Genomic DNA, 20,105 nt, shown 5'->3' with positions numbered 1-20,105 from the left:
AGACGTAAAGAAGATGAACGGCCAATAAACAGATTTGCCTGACACCCAATTTTCCCCGACGCCCTCCCGCCTAAACATTTGCCCGTAAATCTCGGTTGTGTTCCTCAGATCACAGCTGTGATTCTTCACCCCTCCAAAGTTTTTTATGTCTGTCATTGGTTAGCAGACTGTGTGACTATCGCACAGTGAAGATGATGCACGAAGGAGAAAGGAAGGACAGATGGCAGAAATTCATTATATCCTTCTTCCATCATCTTGGGTATCCCCTCCCCGACTGGCCGTCGCGCTCGAGTCTTTGGCGTTAGAGTGATGGCATCATGATCAAATAGTGGAGCAAAGCTATTATGGCTTAATTTGAAAGCGTACTCTGCACCTGAGACTGACGAGCCAGAGCGACAGACGATGCAGAGGATTCGCACATCAAGATGACCTTCTGCGTGTGCACGTTTTCCCCATGGTCTGCACAGAGTCCAGGCGAATTCTTGTAATTTATTAAAGTAACTTTAGCCTATTTCACAAAGCCATGCAAAATTTTACCAGCATACAGTGAAATTAAAGCTCCTCCAGTTACATTAAGGCAGGGTGAAATTTTTGCTCTAGTTTTTCCAGCATTTCTGATTTATTTATTTATTTTTGCTGTAAGATCTTTTACACTCTTAATAATTTTTGGAGGGGAACATGCTGCTGCAGTTTCTTGAGCTCCTGGCTTGTACTTCTGTGATTGAGGCTCATCTGTGAGCTCAGAGTTTTAGGATTCTTGAACCTTCAGTTTTAGCTCAGGGGTGATATGTTAGGTCCAAACTATGTTAGAGAAATTATTAGCATGACGGCTCTTTGTCAAAAGAAAATTAGAAAGTTATTTGAACACAGAAGGAATCATGGCTCCAAAAGCGCCCCGGGTAAAAAAAGAGAGGTTTTAAGATTGATGGCTGCTCCTTCAATCACACGGTGATATGAGACTTGAAAGTTTTCTCTGGTGAATGATCAGAAATTCCATCAAACATACAGGGTACCAGCAGGGTTAAATGACACCTGTTTGAACAAAGTTGAGTTTTTGATTTTAGATTGTGATGCTTGCAGCGGGAGTTAAATTCATCCGATTCAGCCCTATAAAAATCCATGTAGATATCTCCTGTATTTATGAAGTTAGGATGGCTCAAAAGTGCTGAGATTAAACGGCATAAATTTCAACACGGATGGCTTACAAGATCGGAAAATATTCATGGTAAATTTTGCGTGGCATCATTAAACATACTGGAGTTATTAGCAGCTGATTGTTTTCCAGATTAAACTGTTTTTTATATGGAATGTCCCCACTGTGATTTATGGGTTGACACTGTGGGTGTGTGTAGTAACAGAAACCAAACAGCCCAGATGTCCACTGCACACGTTCCTTTTCAGATTTATGACTTTGTCCAGCTGTGTACCTGCACACAGCTGGTGTGTGTGTGTGTGTGTGTTTGTTTGATCACGTGTGCAGTTTTAAGTCAGATTTCTGGAATAGCTTAAGGGCTTAGAGCAGATAAAGTTTCATTTAATCCCAGATGAGTCTTAAATTAAAGGCTTTCTGAATGTGTGTGTTTGTTTCAGAATATCATATTGCACTGCGGACAAAATGCACGACAAAGTGTTTGCCTACATCGTCCAGAGTCAGCACAACGAGACCCTCGAGTGTCACGCCTTCCTCTGCGCTAAGAGGAAAATGGTGAGTAAGTTGATATTTTTCAAACGCCTCCTGCTGTGTGAAGAGTCGACGTGGTCGCTGACGTTAGCTTGTCGACTGTCGCTGGGCGACAGGACGTCTGAGTCCTGTTCTTCTTTGAGCCCCAAAACAGTCCAGATTCAGCTTCAATAAAATGTCTGTTTGCTCAGGTATTGCCCACAGGGTTTAACAGCACTGCAATAAATAAATGCCAGCAACTGAGCTACAGTTAGGCTAATATACACACATTAGCATAATGAAGATGTCGTTCATGTTGATGGCACCATCGTACGGCAGGAAGAAGATGCAAAAAATAAACCAAACCTCAGAAAAGACAGGATTGGAGATGATCCACAGGTTAGTCATCAATATGTTACTGTGTGGTTTGGATTGCTCGCCCAGGAAAAAAAGCCTGATCCATAACTTAATGTTCACACTATAATTAAAACAACTTTTGGGGTGGATAAAGGAAGGACAAAGCTCCCCATCACTGTAAAAAAGGCGAAAACCTTATTCAGCGGGGACATTGTGCTAATCTGCTCGACAAGTAATGACATAAGAGAAGGTTTAATAAAAGGTTAATCTGTCATAGCAATTAGTTTTTATAATGAAGGTTTCTTTCTTTTCCCCGGCACACACAAAAAATAACAGAATCAGCCTCCAGTTTACACAAGTGTAGGTGACTTATATGCACTTACTTTCTGTATGAAACACTTCCTGTCTTTCCCTTTATTTTAAAGGTAAATTGAACATTTTGGCAAATCTGTTTTTTGGTCTGTTAAAAAACAAGCACTGTTGTAACCAGCAGTACCACTGCTGATCAGACTAAAGCTTACCCAGCTGGGATACAGGAAATGACATGATAGGGTTATAAATGTAATAATGTAACAAATATAATGTAATCCCTGAGTGAAGGAACTGAAATTAAAGAGGCAGATTTCTCATAATGCAAAGAAATCTACTGCGAAATGTTTTCTATGAATAAATGCAATGTGAGCTAAGGACACACATTGCAGCTTCAGAGCCTTAATACAATTTTGGATTCAGGTAAAACATGCAGCTTCTGCACCTGGCCACACATGAAGAACAGTTTATTCAGAGACCTGAGAGTCGCCGCGCTGACACTTTACTTGTATTTATGCAAATGTGTAAATATTAAGTCGGGAAAAGAAAGGAGCGGGAGCATGAAAGGCGAGCAGGTTGTCATCCCTCTCTCGGCTTTCTCACCATCCCTGGAGTTCTGCCGAAAGAGCCGCTCCCTCCTCTTCCTTCCCTTCACTAATTTCATTGTGGTCAAAAGGCCACGTATCCTCCCAGTTGCATAAACAACTCGTCGTGTTGTCCGCGAGTTTCTCTTCCCTCTCTCCGAGTATCTGTGAAGAAAATCCTTCTTATGTCGATGGTCGTTTCCTGTTTGTGTCACAGCCATACCTTCCCTTCCTTCCTGTAATGCATGAGATGCGTATCGTGTATTATTCATCCCTCATTCCTGTCTCTGTCTCTTCCTCCGTCCCAACAGGCCCAGGCGGTAACTCTAACGGTGGCTCAGGCGTTCAAAGTGGCGTTTGAATTCTGGCAGGCTGCCAAAGAAGGTACGCATGGTCGCTCTTCATCACCACAGAAAATTTCCTCTCTTTCTTCTGCTCTTGGCTTTTACACCCTCCAGAGAGGTCACGTGAAATACTGGAGATCTGCTTGGCTTTCCCTGTGATCTCTCTCACTCACAGAGTGATGTCCTCGTCGATTCCCTGCACAGCGGTGAAATCACCAGCCAAAGGCACCTGGTTCAGTTTATTAAAGGCAACTTAGTCATGGTTAGAGAGTCTCACAGTTAAAGGTATCAGTGTGAGGAGGGGTGGACAGGAGGATTAGCCTGGGGCAGAGGTGGGGTGACTAGAATAGATCTTCTCTGTTCCCTTTACAACAAAATAAAGACTCAGATGTGTGGGAAGTGGGATTTTTCTCATGTAGTTTATTATATGGAAGAACAAAAGTGCCAAACTGAGACATAACTCAAATGTGGAAGCTGTTAAATGCACCAATGTTTTTTTTTTTTTTTACTTTGGATTAACATTACATTGCAGTCAATTTTCCATATTTTCCTCTGTAAATGCAATTTATTTTGCATTTACTTCACTTCCATGTGCATTTCTGCTTTACTATGCAAAAAGGCTAGTCGCTGGATTAACTGTTGGGCTCTTTTTTTCATGCAAAGTTGACCCCATGACACACTTTGCATAGCAAAGCATGAAGTCATACAGTTAGGTCAGTGAGTGTTCGGACAGAGATGCAAATCTTGCATCTGCATACAACCACAGTGGAGTTTAAATCAAAAATCCAGACTTTCAGCTTTAATTCAAGAGGTTTAATAAAAGCATTGCACTGTTTAAAAATTACAACCATTTTTATTCACAGAGGTTAAAAGTTAATTGGACAGGTGACAGATGTTACATGACAAAGTAGAGAAAAGCTGAGTTGATTCCAAGCACTCATTTTTAGTAGTTGTAATCAGGTAGTTTTGAAAAAATAGTAAATGCACCGAACAGCTCAAGGAAGACAAGTGCATGAAAACAGAGTTGCACAACAACTGCACAGCATCTAACCAAGTCAAGAACGCCCTCGAAGAGGAAAGCACATCATTGTCAAAGTCTACATTCAGGAAATGCCTTCATGAATGTAAATGCAGAGGGGCTCAAGGGAGGAAACGCAGCATTTGGTGATGAATACGAGTTCTAGATTTCAGTAAGTCATTGAGTTCAAACGTGTTTCTTTTTAAAAACTTTGTCCAGTTAAAATCCCTAATTCTAAACGGTTCATTGCATGTTTTTATTAAACCTCTTGAATCAAAGCTGAAAGTCTGCACTTCAACCACATCTGGACCGTCTGATTTAAAATACACTGTGGTGGAGAACACAGGCAATATTACCAAAGTTAAATATTTATGGACCTGACTCTGAATGTAAAAAATAAAAACACAGAAAGATTGAGCTTGGGAAGATGGCAGTGGGGAAAATATACAAACAGTACACATTTAATACAGAAAAAAATGTATAAACCTTTAGGTATTAATAAAACCATCCATCAATTTTCTAAGCTGCCTGCGACTCTCCATCAACAAACCTGCCATCAAAGCTGAGAAATTCCACCAAAACTAATTAAGAAAATAGAAATTTAGCTGGAAGCTAACAAAGTATATTTATATTTTTGTTGAGTTGTGTTGAGCCTCTCTAAAACCCAGTTGAACAGTTGGTGTGAGTGTCAAAGGAACCGTGGAGGCGGCAGCCAATCAGAGAGCTGTGTGAGGCCGGTGTTTCTGCAGCTCAGCAGAAACATGCATGTAATTTTCTGCACGTATGACTCCAGCGTAAATGAGCAATTCTTGCTACATAATATCAGTTTCTGCATCGGCACCCCCTCAACCATTTTCTCTAATCTTTACGTTTGTATCGCCCTGTGAGTGCTCTTTGAATTTTGTGATTATCCTTTGTCGTCTTGTCTTACACCTGCCTTCCCCGTGCATGCACAGTTTAGTTGTTTTCTATTCCCTCTCCATCCAAATCCATCGCTTCTTCTGTTTTTGGTTCTTTTCCGAAGGAGTGGAGAAGAGCGACTGAGGGGGATGGGGATGAGGAGAAGAGAGGGGCAAGAAAGCATGAAAGGCAGGGTAGGGAGGGGTGTTTGGATGGCGAGTGTGTGAGAGAGAAAGGAAAATGATTGTGTGTGTGTGTGTGTGTGTGTGTGTGTGTGTGTGTGTGTGTGTGTGTGTGTGTGTGTCGGCGGGAGCTCAGCCTCCTGACAGATTCAGTGTCAGTGTCATTGATCCCGTCTCAAGCGACGGCGTGCTTATTTATTCAGTCCTTTCGAGACGCACGCTTGCTCTATTTGAAAATCCAGCCGCCTCTTTGGCCACATTTCCATTTTGACGAGGGATTATTTTATTTTCCCCCCATCAAAATCAAGGCCACGGACTCCTCGCCTCACGCCTCTTCGTTTGTCTTTTTTTGTATTTCTGAGTCGAATATTAAAGAGTACAATTTAGTACAGTCTCACTCGCCCCATCCTTCTCCTTCCCTCGCTCTATACTTTTCACCTCGAATTTTTAATGTGGGCGAAGTCGCTTAATTGAACGAGTTGTTATCTGTTCTGTGGGGTTATGGAGGGGAATATATATTTTTTTTTTTATAAAGAAGCCGTGGTGCTCTCTTGTGACAGGGAAGAAGAAAGAGAGATGGGGAGAAGGAAAAAAAAAATCCTTTGGAGTCTGTTTTCATTAAAGTTGCAAGACCCCGGGGACGAGGGCAGGAAGGGAGATATCCACCGCATGTCTGTGTGGTTTGCTTGTTTCTTACAAGCTCTCCACCACCACCACCACCACCCACCGTGGTTCTGCACATTCCTGACCCACATTCCTCTGTATATTACAGATCCCATCTCTGCTCATAAATCTGCCTTCATAGAATATTCACTGCAAACACTACAGCAAGCTTTGAACTGCCGTATCTGTGAGTTGGCTCCATGTTTAGCAGCCGACTGAAAAGTGCACACGTGAGGATCTGCAGGAGAGAAAAAAACGGGTGCCCTGGGAAATTTTTCTAAGGCTGCCATTACCAAGCGACCCGGGCTCATGGGAAATGTTATTTTCACTGCACCAAGAATGACGGTGCGTATAAGAAAGTTGTGGTTAGAAAAGCAGAAAGCGACATTTCATCTCAAGCAGTGAGGCGGGAATAAAGCTCTATAATCTATTTTTAAGACGAGCTGTAGAACTTTATTCATGCTGAAAGTTTGATTTATAACAACCAAAACATTAAACACAGCCTATAAACAAAGTGGAATAACTCAATAAAATAAAACATACAGATATAAAATGGCTCAATAAGTTTAAAAGGGCAGAAAAATTATTAAAAAATAAACAAGCTTGTATATAGAAATGTAAAAATGCTGTATAACAACATGAAAAAGACCAAGTAAATCCTCTTATTAATGAACTTTATTCTCTTTTTTTGCATTTTTAAAACTTCAAAGCTGCAGTTGTTTTTGGTAAATTTCACAACGTGATAATTTTATTAGTTTTTTTCTGACCAATTTAATCAAATTGGACTGAACTAAAAATTTTATCGAGCCTTATGGATGTTTTGCCGACCCACAAAAACGGTGGAATCGATAAACCTCGAGGATTCTCCTTCAGCTTCCTTTTTTTCTTTTCTTTTTTTTGGGAAACTGTAGAAAATGCACAAATCACAGATATGACTCACAAATATTTCTTAACAAACGGCTGTTTTTATGAAACACATCAAAGCTGCAAGACTGAAAACTCAACGCAGTCTGCCCCGAAAACAGAAAAGCCACGAAATAAATGAAAGCGGGCATCAGTGTTTTTGGCAGAGAAACTCCAAACAAAAACCAGGACGGACACTTAAATGGAAGAAAACCAGATTACAGTGGGCTGAAGAGAAGTGGTCATGGGCTGCGCGGTCAATCACGAATCTGTGAATAGAAAATGCACACCTTTCCTCATGTATGACATGAATACACATGTAAGGTAAAAGAGCAGGAGAGACTGTGAACTGAAACTTTGGACAGAATTGCTTAACAAGTGGCAAAAAAAATATTTTGGCTTTCTTAACTTAATCAATCGCTGTGATTGGCCCCAAATAAACGGAGGTGTGAAAATCAGGGAGTGATGCTAGCGCTCGTGTGACGACACTGGGCTCATTGAAAGATTTCTCAAACTGCACACGAGTACTTTCCGTCTCTGCACAGACGGATTTCACATGTAGTTGTGTAATTCTGATGATTCATGCTTAAACAGCAAGTTTTAAAATATTTTAACACAATTCAAAAACACTTGTGAAACTCAAAGCGTGTGAGATCAGTTTGAGCTTGTAGCTGCGTGTACGGTTCTGGAATGTGATGTTGTGGGAAAGAGATTTCTGTGAGCCGCTGTGCTTTGCTCGGGTTGGTGGATCCTCTCTTGTTCCTCCACATATAGGCCATAGGAGTGAACAAAGGATGCAGCTCAAAGGCGTATCAGTGGAAGCGAGAGATTTCATGTTGCTCATTAAATGGCATGCCAGAGAGGAGTTGCAACATGCGCTTGTGCAAGCTGCAGCAGCGCCCTCAAAGAACTGGTGAAATATGTGGTCGTATGTGACACAGCTCAGGCAGATTACTGACTAATTACCGTCTGATGTCTGTAAATATTTATATGGCTTTTGTTGTTGTTATGTGTAAAACCACAGTTTGCCACAAAGTGTGATATCTGTACCACTACTGTTGCACAGCAGTACCTTCAGAGTCCCTCTAGAAGCGAGCTTTGCCACTCTGCAGCCATGTTTCCGTTTGCAAATGCAGAAACGTGCCAGTCAAACAGCTACTAACATGTTTCCTGCTTTGACCGTTGATTGGCTCTTCTGGGGCTGCAGGACAACCATCATCTCCAGTCCCCCCGCATAGATCATCGACCAGGATTTATTTAGTCGCGTCTCTGTTCCTTTTGTTTCAGGTCAAACTCTGTGTCCAGTACAGCTCTGTAAGCCTAATAAATTACTTGAAAGTCCTTGATTCTATTCAGGAGCTATCCTGGAGCCGATCAGATCTACTCGGGTCCACATTAAAAGCCCCACAGAGGTTTTCTGCTTCGAGCTGTACAGAGCACTTGAGGAGGGCAGGAAATGAAACACTAAAAGATCCTGTACTGCTAAAATGCTTCTGGTGTGACTTAAAGCCGTGCAAAGAGTGGGACAAAGATGTGTCTGAGACATGGCGTCACAGACATGCACCCAGTGCACCCAGGGTTTGCCTAAAGGAAGTGTTTTCTGTCCTCAGTTAACTCTGCATGTAGTTTGAAGTTGTGGCTCTGACATGTGTGAATAATACAGGGCCTGAAACTGCTCTGCTGGACTGAGATTAACAGAAATGTTGTGCAGGAAGTCGCAGGGAGCTGTTGCTCTGCATGGAGAAACTTTTCAGCGGAACGCCCGGGCCAAACACAGACCCAGGCGCTCCCTGTTTAAAGGCTACGGTTACACACCCTGCTGTAGCTGGCAGATGATTTCAGTAATAGTCTTAACATGTTCAAAGATTTCTCTCCTTTTTGGGGGGGGATTGTATAACGTACAGCAGCAGAAGTTTTGAAAAGATTCATTAATTAAGCTTTGAATGAAATCTTTCAAGCTTTTTTTTGCTGATCATTGCTTATAGCCAATGAAAATCACAAATCTAGTGTCTCTGATTCTGAGAAGATCAACCAAACATGATTTTCAACACTGAAATATCAAATGTCTGAAAAATATGCTCAATTATACGCTCTGTTGAAAGTTGTTGCTCCTCGAGGTTTCTCATAGATTCTCTGTGGGGCTCAGGTCAGACAAGTTGGTAGGCCGGACACATTTGGTACTACTGCAAATTTCCTCTACTGATGGGAAAAGAAATCTGCATCTCCAGAGAGCTTGTCTGCAGACGGAAGCGTGACGCTTTCTAAAACCTCCCGGGTCACGCTGTGTTGACTTTGGCTTCTGAGCCTCATCCTCCAGACTGCAGGACCTCAGTTTCCAAATTGCATCTTTTATCTGAAAAGAGGATTTAGAGCCACAGAGAAACCATCATGTTTATTTTTTTTAAACCAAACACTTCTGATGTAATGTCTGGTTTAGGATTGGTGATGTTGGGAATGATGTGGTTGTAGCTTCCTGAAAACAACTGTGCGTTGTTGCTCTTGATGCTGTGACGCCAGCCTGAGTCTGCTTGTGTGATGCTCTCAAAATTTCTTCAACTGTTCTTTACAACCATTTAAAGTCTGCGGTCGTCTCTGTTGTTTTTGCACCTTTTCCTGTTGCGCTTGCTGCTTAATATTCTTCAATACAGCTTTCAGGCTCTTCAGCAGTGACCTTCTGTGTCTTACTGTCCTCATGGAGCATGTCGATAATCATCAAAATTGAAGCAAAAGACGCCCTGGGATATTTCACTTTGCACATAATGAATATAGAATTTGTGAACATTTAACACTGAATGTATGCTTGTTGAGTGAAACTTTTAACCACATCTGAGCTGCATGAAGGCAAACTGTTCTTTGCAGCACAACCACTCTGGCCCTGTGGTTAGAACTTCCTGAATCACAGATTGTCCTCACTGACTGCACTGTTTTCATTTTCTTTCTTTTCCTTTTTGTTGTCCTGCTCTGTGTTTCTGTTCAGAGAAAGAGAAACGAGTAAAGTCGAGCTCAGATGGGGAAGGAGCCAGCAGCTCTCAGTCGGACAGCTCGGCCAGCCAGGGCAGCCTGAAGGGAGGAGGTGAGTCACGTCGCCCATCATCACATCTTTTTCTCTCTTCCTCTTTCTCTCTGTCTCTCTCTCTCCGTGTCGCAGCGATCGTAGCCTCAAGGGACGGAAGAGTGTTCAGCCACTTGTCAAAGGTTGGCCTACATGGAGGCTGCAGGTCAGCTGATGACAGTCTGCTTTTCATTGGTTACCATTTCTCACTAACATCACAAAAGTTAACAGTAGGTGACTGTTTAAGGCAGTTACATGCGGTGATAATGGTGCTGCTGATGATCTGGTTAATTTGAACACATAAAAGCCACACTGCAGTCATTGTGGATGCATTAAACTGAATCTTGGTTCAGCGATTCCCCTGACATTTTTATGAAAACAAAGGACTGCTATCATGCAGTTATTCCGCCTGACTCTGGAAGCACAATTACAGCCCTGTTTGTTTAGAAAGCATGAAAGAATTTCACATTTCTGTTGCCCCCATTGTTCAATCAGACCCTAAACATCCGCTGAGCCAGACGACCTGAAGGCATTATTAATCCCATACATGTCCGCATCCAGAGAATAAATTACACGAAAAGCATCATGTTGTTATACGATGCTTTATTTTTGTGCATGTTGTGTTTGCGCATGCCTTTCCCTGTCCCGACCCGATCCTTTCGATATTTGTTTGGAGTGGCCATTTTTTTTACAGGAAAGTCTTAAAAACATCAGCTTTGTGCTCCTCTGCTCAGCCAGCAGGCCTCCCGTCAGAGAAGCGCAGCTCCCTAAATGTGTTCTGATGCTTTATTTGGCTCTGCAGTGCTGCACGTGCAGCGCTTCATGGTCAACACGGGCTTTAAAGATGATCCTCTGTGAGAAGACTCAACAAAGCAGAGATTTTGCAAGCAGAGAGGCTTTTTTTTGGACTAACATTATCCTACTGACCCCCTGGTGGGTCATTTAGCTGCCAGTGGACTGCGTTTCTGTGAGGCAAATTAGCATAATTTCACAGCAGAGTAAAGCTCGGTGCTCTGGAGTTTTCGCTGCCAGCCCTGAAGCAGTGATCAGGGACAGCAGAGCTCTTACATTTATCTGCTCTTCACTGTGTGGCTGATGCACTAGCAGCGTGTCAGAGACTCTCGGGATCAGTGGCGTTGTCGGAGGTGAGTCAGCTTTATTCGTGACACACGATACCCTCGACTTTCTCCCAGCGCCAGGCCTGTAAATGCCACGTCCTGCCATAACCTGATTGTTGGGGGATTTTGCCTGCAGGAGATGAATCAGCCTCTCAGTCTCTTCCTCTTCACAAGGTTAAAAGTAGAGCTTAGTTTCCTTATAATTTAATCTGATGGAGGAGATGATGATCATTTTCTTGGTTAAAAGTTTCAGCACTCAAGTGTTTATGCATAGTTCTGTGACACGATATGAAGCAGCAAATTAAAAACTTTAGTCTTTATTTCAACAGGAAGTAAAACAGCTGTGATTAAGAGATAGGCAGCATTAAACAAGCATGTGCAGTCAGTACATGCTTATTCCAGGGCTTGACGTATCAAGGTGTAATACAAATTAATCTGGTCCTAAAAGTATGGAACTGAACAATAAAACATGTATTTTAATCAAACTAAGTTAAAATGCAAGAAGCAGTGTGGAAAAAGTCAACTCTCACTGCTTCTGTAGGAATTAAGAGGGTAAGCAGCAGCCAGGTGCTGCTTGTCAAATGTACTCGATTAATTGATCATCAGCAAGTGTGAGCACATCTATAAAAGGCTGATTGGAAGCTTTCAGGTGTGGGAACGTAATGCCAAGGAGGAAAAGGAGGAAAAACATCAACAGTGGTCTTAAATAAGCAGGTTTTGCTGCGAAGTGTTACACTTTCAAACAATTTCAAGTCCATCATTCTGCAGTGACAACGATTATTCACAAGCGGCGAACATTCAGGAAGCTGCCAATCTTCCCAGGAGTGGATACCACAGCAAAGTCACCCCAAGGTCAAACAATGCAAAAAGACTAAGAGCCAACAAAACCCCCAGATCACTCCATCTTAGACTCTGCAGGCCTCAGTTAGCGCTTAAGGTTTAAAGTTCATGACAGCACAGTTACAAAGTATAGCTTGTTTGGAAGGATTACTGGGAGAAAGCTTCTTCTCTCTCGTGAACTTTAAAGTATTCCAGAGTTAGATGTGCTTGATCCAAATTGTGTCATGCAACAGGACAGTGATCCCAAACACAGCAGCAAATCTGCAGATTAGCTGAAAAAGAAAAGAATGGAGGTGCTGCAGTGGCCCAGACGAAATCCAGACCTCAGCCTGACTGCAACGCTGTTGTTCATCGAAGAATAGATGATTTTTTTGTTGTTGTATCCTGATCTATAAAACCTTAGACGTCAAAAAGACGACTGTCAGTTTAAAATCAAAAGAAACAAAAAACTTTTGGTATCATCTTAAATATTTATCCACTTTAAAAAAAGTTTGCTTGTTAATCACCTTTCAGGTAATTGATTGATGAATTAGTTCTACCTTGTTTGTTCACAGACCCTGTCTTTCACTATAGTAATAAATAAGCTTTTAAGTGAGCAGCATTAATCATCAGATGAGTCCTTCCCCTCCCCGTGAAGGTCTGTCTCACAGTATTGCCTTTTTCATAACAGCAGAAGGTCTGAATGCCTTCTGTTGACACACAGGACAGACTGCATGAAAATCTTATTGCATGCTGACTCAGTTATACGGGACCATTTTCCCTTAAGGAGCATAAAATCTAGTAAAAAGGTCAGCTAAGGACTGAAGAGTATTTATATCCCACCATTAGAAGAGTTACTGTGGTTTTACTGTTCTCAGAGGGTGACATTAGCCTAAAGACTCGACTGAAATTAGTGTTGACACACATTATTGACACGCATTAATCATCAGGCAGGGCCATTACGAGCCAATCCCATTACAGTTCAGCAGTGCCGCCGTAGTCAGGCGTGGGGTTACTGCGTGCTCACTTATCACTAAGTGACGTGCCACATATGGCTGAATTGATGAGATGCATTAGAAGCTTGATAAAGAGAAGTGTGGGGCTGTTCTGCCTGTTCCCAGCTCCATATTTTCATTCTTTGCATGATTCACATTTTAAACCAGCTTTTATTTCATACTGAGCTGCTACACAGGCCCCCGACAAACAAGCTGTTATGGCCTTTACTTTAAATCAACTGTCTTCTGATTGGTTGCCCCTCAGAAACAGAAAGGGGTGGGGCTTCTGTGCTCACAGAGACTGAGATGACCATGTCTCTATGGCCCAAGAAGCTACTGAGGGTCCCTTTGTGTCGCCTGGGACCAGTTTGGCATGGGAGACCCTAACAGGAGCTCTTGCTGCCAGGATCACACCAGGAACCAGGAATGCACAAACACCGCCGCTATGATAAGGTGGCGATTCGTCAGGTTGTCATGGTTCTGTACGAAAAAGGTGCAATTCTCACTCTGGATTAGCAGGGAGAGAGTTCAATGATCCTGAGATCTTTGTAACATCTTCGGATAAGTGGGAGATGGACAGATGGAACGCTCTATGACATCATAACAAACTATTTTTAAGGCTGAGCACGTTGATTTGAAACTTTGACCGCATGTAATCTGTTCAGCATCAGCTGTGTTTGAGTTCCAACCGCCTCCTGTGTTGGACGAGAGTCTCGTCTTTTAATTTGCTTCTGTGCTTTTTAGTTTATTTGGATATGATTGTGTTCGTCGCTGCCCATTGTCGACCTTCAGCACAAACTTTTACAGAGATCAATCCAGCCCTCGGCCTCGAACATGAGGAAAATCTCATGTGCCCACTTAAGCCACTTGACTTCCTGCTTCTTCGTGTTTGTTGACCATCACAGGTGCCCGTGTGGTTTTTAGGAGTAAATTAATGTTACGAACTTTGTTTTGATTTTCAGAGGTCGCCACGGGGAAACTTTTGGATTTGGCTGAGGGAGCGAACGCGACGCTGACCCACTCAGGAACAAAGCAGACCCAGTCGGATCCCTTTACGGTGCATAATCACGCAACAGAGAACAACAATACTGTATGGGTAAGACGAGAGAAGGGCTGGTCAGTACGTTTCAGCTGTTTCAGCTTGATAAGAAGACTGCCGTGCTGGAAATGGTGATTAAGCGTCCGAGTGATGTACTGTACCTGTTGTATTCAAAGGAGTGTATTCTACAGCCGAGCCGCTGCCGTGATGAAGCACACAATAGCCTATTGAACAGAACGGGCCTTATCACATAACTGGCGAGGGTGTGGGGCTGCAAACAGCATAACTCAACCTCCTGAGAGCATAGAGGAGACTTTGTGCATGTTCATGTATAATAAGTAAGGACTGTTATCACCTCATAAGACAAGAACTCTGAATTTAACCGGTGTGTGTGTGTGTGTGTGTGTGTGTGTGTGTGTGTGTGTGTGTTTTTTCTGTGTGGCAGGAGTTGGAGGACGGTCTGGACGAGGCTTTCTCAAGGTGAGGAGATGAGTTAATTTGGGTTTTCCCTGAAGCTCAGGCTCTAATGAGCTGCTGTTTTGGGATCAGGAGTCTGTAGTTTGGGCTGCACTTGTAGTAAACACTGCCTCTCCCTCCGCTTGACTCACCCCGGCTCAGTTTACAGGCCCTGACTCAGCTGACACCCTCCCTGAGTCATGCTGCCTTTCTAGGCTTTGATTGCCACACACTGATTTCCTACGAGGGGGGAAAAGAAGACTGATTGCTTGGTATTTATATCCCAAGCTCAATGAAGATGTTGTTATTTGCAGTATAGGAAAGTCTTTTTGCCCTCACAGCTGATAATCTAACTCTGATATCTTACTAGGTTGGACCACAGGAACATTTACACATGACACTTTCAACAGAGCAGACGTCTGAGTGCATACCGAGCGAGGCTTTTATAGTTCAAATAAACCAAAAACGAAATTTAAAAGAGTGGATGCAGGACAAAAATAGTTAACTGCTATAAAAAACAAAAGCTCTTTGGAAGGAATGAAAATGAAAGGATAATTTGTACTTGGAAAACTGCCTCGAAACACAAATGTGGAGAAAGTTTGTTTAGTTTAAGGCTGTTTGTTGAAACTGAATGTTTTCATGACTGTACATCAAACTAGGAACTTGAATATGAAGCACAGGAAACACGAGGTCTTCAGGTTCAAGGTTGACTGGGAAGTCGGTTGTCTCTGCTTAACTTCTGTCTGTACCATCAACAAACTGGTCAGAGTGGAGCTGGAGGCCGCTGTGACCGATGCTTCAATTTGGGCTCCATCGGCAGGCCTCTCTGATAAGCGGCGGTGGTCTGCTGTCAAGTTTGCACTCTGCAAATGTTTACAGCTTTTCATTTTACTGCCATAAAGACTCGTTCAGCTTTTTACGACTGCGTTTATTTCCTTTGGCTCCGCTTTTCATTCCCTCTTAATTCTGCAGTGGGCCTCACATCCTCTCACTTTTCATTTAGTGGCGGGCGAATGGGCGGCTCAGTCTCTGTAATCAAGCACTAAGAGGCCATTTTAGCCCCGTTATCAGATGATTATTTGTCTGCACACACTGTAATTACACCCTAGCACCATTAGCTGCCCTCTCTGTGATTAACGAGGATGCTCCCAGCATCAGCAGAGATGCATCCGCTAACTGGAAGTTCGGATTCCCCGAGGGAAAGGTCGACTTCTTTGTCTGTCAGGAGGAGCTGATTGTGCTGGTTGATGAGGGGTCAGAGCGAGAGAGTGAAAAAATTAGAGGCAATTTATGAGTCTGTGAATGAGGATGTCACTGAGTAATGACGTTATTTACAGTTTACAGTTTAGCACGAGGAGTGAAATAAGCTCCAGATTAATGGATTGTTTACAGCACAGTAAATGTGACTTTTTAATCACTGTTCTGTCTGATTAAGAAACAGCTCGGTATTATTTCAGATTAAAGAAACAGCAGCAGCAGAGATTAGTGGTCAGAGGGTCTGTAACTCATTATTAGGGGCGAGCAGCACACGCACCATATGTAGCTGCTTTGCACACAGGCACAAATTAAGAGTTTCTTAATGCGTTAAATAAACTTGTTGTTTGTGATCCAGGACATTTGAACTGTTTCAGGAAAGTGTTATCAATAAACTTTGTTAGACAGTAGTTAAAAATATTAGTCTCCCTGATGTCAATTAGTCAAAGTATTTTCTGGTAAACATTTTTAATTTAAAAAAAAAAAAAAGCACCTTTGAGTTGTTCCCCTATCTTCACTGTCAGTGAGGTTCATCTCAGAGGATAAGTCAAGGTTTTCTGCATTTTAAAGACATTTTGCTGTCTTAAATAAAAGAAACGCATCCGTATGACTCTTTTGGAACCTTCCTGTTATTTAATAGTTTATCTTTTAGATGGCCATAGGTGATGTCAGTAAGAAGGGTGTAAAGCTGACAGAAGTACTGCTATAAGTGCTAAATTTATGCCCTATGGTTTGCTGGATTGTTCCCTTAAAGGCCCGATTTTGATCCCCAGAATGAGCCAAAGTATACAGTGTTGTGAAACTGCAGGATGTTTCACAGTTCATAAAGTAACAAGCAATGCTTGAACTTTTTGTTTCATTTCTTTTTTCTCATGCTCCTAAATAATCGTGCTTTTTACTGAGCTCAGAAACCCGCTCACTCTTAAAGTGAGAGCATGCATTCAGACTCGGTAACATTTCCCACAGTGATGGTTTTTAAAAGCGCGTCTGAAAGAGTCTCAGAGTTCTACTGAAGGGATGCAGCACCCCTCGTCGGTGCTCGAGGGCAGTGATGGACGTGTCGTTCCAAAATCTGTTGAACCGATCGAGGCCGTCATGTGGCTTTCACTTGCATTTCATGTCGCTGTGTTGTCAGCCTCCCATCAGCACAGCAGTGTTTCCTGCTAGGCTGAAGGTGAGCTCGGTGGTTCTAAACAAAGCTGCCAAGATGCCCTCACACAGAGTAACAGAGCCACAACAAGCTTTCAGAGCTTTCCTTTAATTTGTCACCAGCCTGTCCACTGTCTCTGTTGTCAGCTGACTGTTGTTGGGATTTGAGATTCTGCACTGCCCTCTGCTGGCTGGATCAGTCCAGTTGCTTTATAATTAGGCCTTTCAGGAGAGTTTGTTGCCTGACTTGTGATGTTTTCTTTGCACCCTCAGCCGCAGTCTGGATAGCTTTGAATCCTACTCAGGTAATAATATCATGTCACTGGATGTTGTGACCTCATCGTCCTGTCGTCAACCTCACTGTTTAAGCCTGCTCATCTGTGCGGGTAGCCGTGATCAACCACCCCACGTGTCTCCGCATCATGTTTCATGACAGGAACCATTAACATAGCACAGAACGGTAGCCAGTCGACTAACTTTAGAGTACAGTGAGGAGGAAGCCTTCACTCTTTTACCATTTCACTGTTTAAAAAAAGTATGAGGGACGTTTCTGCCACAGATCCTGATGTTTCCTCTACTTTGTCCACGCCGTCATCACAGATGTTTGAGTGTTTGCCTCACATCCGTCAGCTTTAACACAGAGACGGAGAGTGGCACGTTCATACGAAGTAAAAAAAAAAGCCCTTCTGTTTATGATCAGAGGAGCTCGTGTTAGATTGTTATGGTTGTTTAAATAGGGGATTTGTTTCATTTCCACATCTGGCCACATTGTTATTATTTTCTAATCATTTTCATTAAAAATGTGATGTCCATTTTTATGTTCCTGTTTTTTGTGTGACCATTATCAAAGATCTGTAAACATTGCAAACAGAAAATCAGATTTTATAGACTGTATACAAAAGATGGACATTATCCTTTGAAGTGTTCCAGATGTCCTTTTCTTCAGCAGTGCTTTCAAGTTCCTTCTGGGAACTTGAAAGCACTGCTTCCTTAGACATTCCCAAACCGGATGTGATCTCTGCGGGGAACTCCTCCCAGTTGTGTGGAACCTCAAAAATAGTCCAGGAAGCCTAATTAGACCCCGAGCAAGCTCAACTGGGTCCTATCAGCACAGAGGAGAAACATCTCTCCGTTGAGCTTCCTCCAGACGTTGCCGACTCCATCTCAGCGATTCTGCCCTGCACCCCAGTCATCTTTAGAGCTTCAGATGGAAGCCATGTCCATCTTTTATGTACAGTCTATAGTTTTACCAAAGCCGCTAATAAAATGTCTTTTCTTTTCTTTTTTCTTCCCCTTTGTCGCTACAGACTCGCTGAGTCTCGCACTAACCCCCAGGTCCTGGACATTGGGGTGAACCCTCAGGACTTCAGCACTGAAGAGTGCCTGTCCCCCGGCAAATGGGACCAAGAGGAGTCGGACTTCACGGCACAAAAAGACACGTGGGGGTTCTAACGTGAAGCCTCGGGCCAAGAAGGGAAAACCAGGAAAACGAGGATCCCGGTGGTAAACGTGTCCGAACACTGCAGTGACGAAACGGACACTGTGACATCCGCCATGTTCCCCACCGCCTCCCTGCTGTCGTCTTCTCTCTGATGCATGCGTAGTTGCGTGACCGGAGGAGGAAGGCGACACGAGCAGGCTGCTCACAGAACAGGCCAAAGCAATACAAACCATTTATTCCTTTTTTTAAAAAGAAAAACATGCAGTCAGTTAATGTGCGTTGCAGTCTGTGTGTCACTCCTGTGTCTGTTTACTGTTGTGTTTGTGCTTGTGTACACCACGTGTTTGTGTGAATGTGCAGTGTATATGTGTGCAAAGTGAGCCGAGTGCTGTTTGTGTCATAGTGAGGTCACAGAGGGTGCTGGTGAGTGTTTTATATACCTGAACATGGAGCACTGTAACTGGATTTGAGGGAAACTCACTGGTGAGGTTACTACCTGTGTGCTTCGGCCTTTTGTTGGGCACCAAAAGCTTTAAAAAAACAGTGTGTATGTGTTGGTCAGAGAGTGTTTGTGTAATAAGAACAAAGTGACAATCTTTTTTTTTTTTTTGTATTGCAAAATCTATTTTTGCACTCTGCATTCATCCGTGTTCGAAAGCACACATTTCATGTAAGGGAATTTAATGTCCACACGTGTCAGCCTCATCATTTAGGACTATATGCAGTGCCTCTGTTCGCCTTTCCTCCTCATCCTTAAATATTTGACCCTCGGTGAGACTTCACCATCGGTGAAGATGACCTGAAAAGAGTTATAAAAAACAAGCAGTGTGAGAGGATGCAGGTGTTACGCGGCGCTCCATCACCATATGTTAAATTATGTTCACTCCACCAGTTTACTATATTTTTCCCAGGGATGGATCCCAGTGTTATTTTAGCATTTGTTAATATATTCATTTAATTTAATTCATTGGTTTTCAATAAAAATCCAATTATCAGTGTGTGTCACGTTTTATTCTGAAATCTAAATGTTGAATATTATTTTTATGTCATGTCTTCTCCACTGTGGGGATTTGCTGCCTGTTTTCTTTTCTCTCTTTCTTTTTTTTGGACTGATTTGTCTAATTCAGAGCTCATAAAACTCTGCTTGCTTTTGCATGTATATTTTTTTATTTATAGATAAAAGAAATAATAAAATAATCACAAATTGTTTGTAGACATCGTAATAGAAATACCTTTGTTCGCACAGTGGCGTGAGGCAAATCTGCACAAATCTAAAATTTTAATTAAAAAATTGAATGACTAAAAATAAAGTTTATGATCATGACCGCTCAGGAGAGTTTGATGCTGTTGCTTGTCGGAGTCCTGAGACGACATCTGTCAGCGTCCAAGAAGGAGGGGGTGGTGAGCCTCACAGGTAACATTTGTTGTTTCTGAGACTGCGCGCTCACAGATCGGCTTATTTCAATGAGTCAACCCTCTTATTTAAAAATATTTAAATACTTGTAGCTTGTAATTGTAAGTTTCTTTTTCCTTAAGATAAATGTGTACATTTAACTAGCAAAACTCAGAAGGTGGCGCCAAATCCTCATGTTTTTTCTGCATTTGGAGACGCATGCGCACAGGATTACAGACGGATCTCGGTTATTTCACTGCTTCGTCGAGCCAAAGGTCGAAATATGGGTCGTGTATTTACGTCTTTTATTCGTTTACTTATTGTGTGGTCCACTTCTCAAAGAGCTCCAGCCGTCGCCTGGGTAAAAGAAGCTGTCTCAGTGCGCCATCGTGTGGAACATACAAGAACATACAGCCGATTTTTTTTTTTCTTCTTTTAAATACATTTTGAAAGCTGTTTAACTATAAGT

The 20,105-nt window shown here is 42.5% G+C and overlaps 1 protein-coding gene across 2 annotated transcripts in view; it reads left to right on the top strand.

The window, feature by feature from the left end:
• ldlrap1b (low density lipoprotein receptor adaptor protein 1b) overlaps positions 1-19,238 on the top strand; it is a 47,249-nt gene extending 28,011 nt beyond the window's left edge. The window contains exons 4-9 of one of the 2 annotated variants that reach the window (XM_082517174.1): positions 1,591-1,705; positions 3,222-3,294; positions 9,898-9,993; positions 13,867-13,961; positions 14,389-14,423; positions 18,110-19,238. In XM_082517174.1, coding sequence (XP_082373300.1) covers positions 1,591-1,705; positions 3,222-3,294; positions 9,898-9,993; positions 13,867-13,961; positions 14,389-14,423; positions 18,110-18,254 — 559 coding nt within the window. In that variant the 3' untranslated portion in view covers positions 18,255-19,238. Of the gene's footprint in view, positions 1-1,590; positions 1,706-3,221; positions 3,295-9,897; positions 9,994-13,866; positions 14,001-14,388; positions 14,424-18,109 lie in introns of both variants that reach the window. The other variant, XM_082517173.1, reaches the window with a different exon arrangement.
• The last annotated feature ends 867 nt before the right edge of the window (positions 19,239-20,105 follow it).

This window comes from Aulonocara stuartgranti (assembly GCF_965226115.1).
Source record: "Aulonocara stuartgranti genome assembly, chromosome: 19".
NCBI classification, from domain to species: Eukaryota; Metazoa; Chordata; class Actinopteri; order Cichliformes; family Cichlidae; genus Aulonocara; species Aulonocara stuartgranti.
The sequence above is the reverse complement of the archived record's forward strand: the minus strand, read 5'-3'. Positions and strand labels throughout refer to the sequence as shown.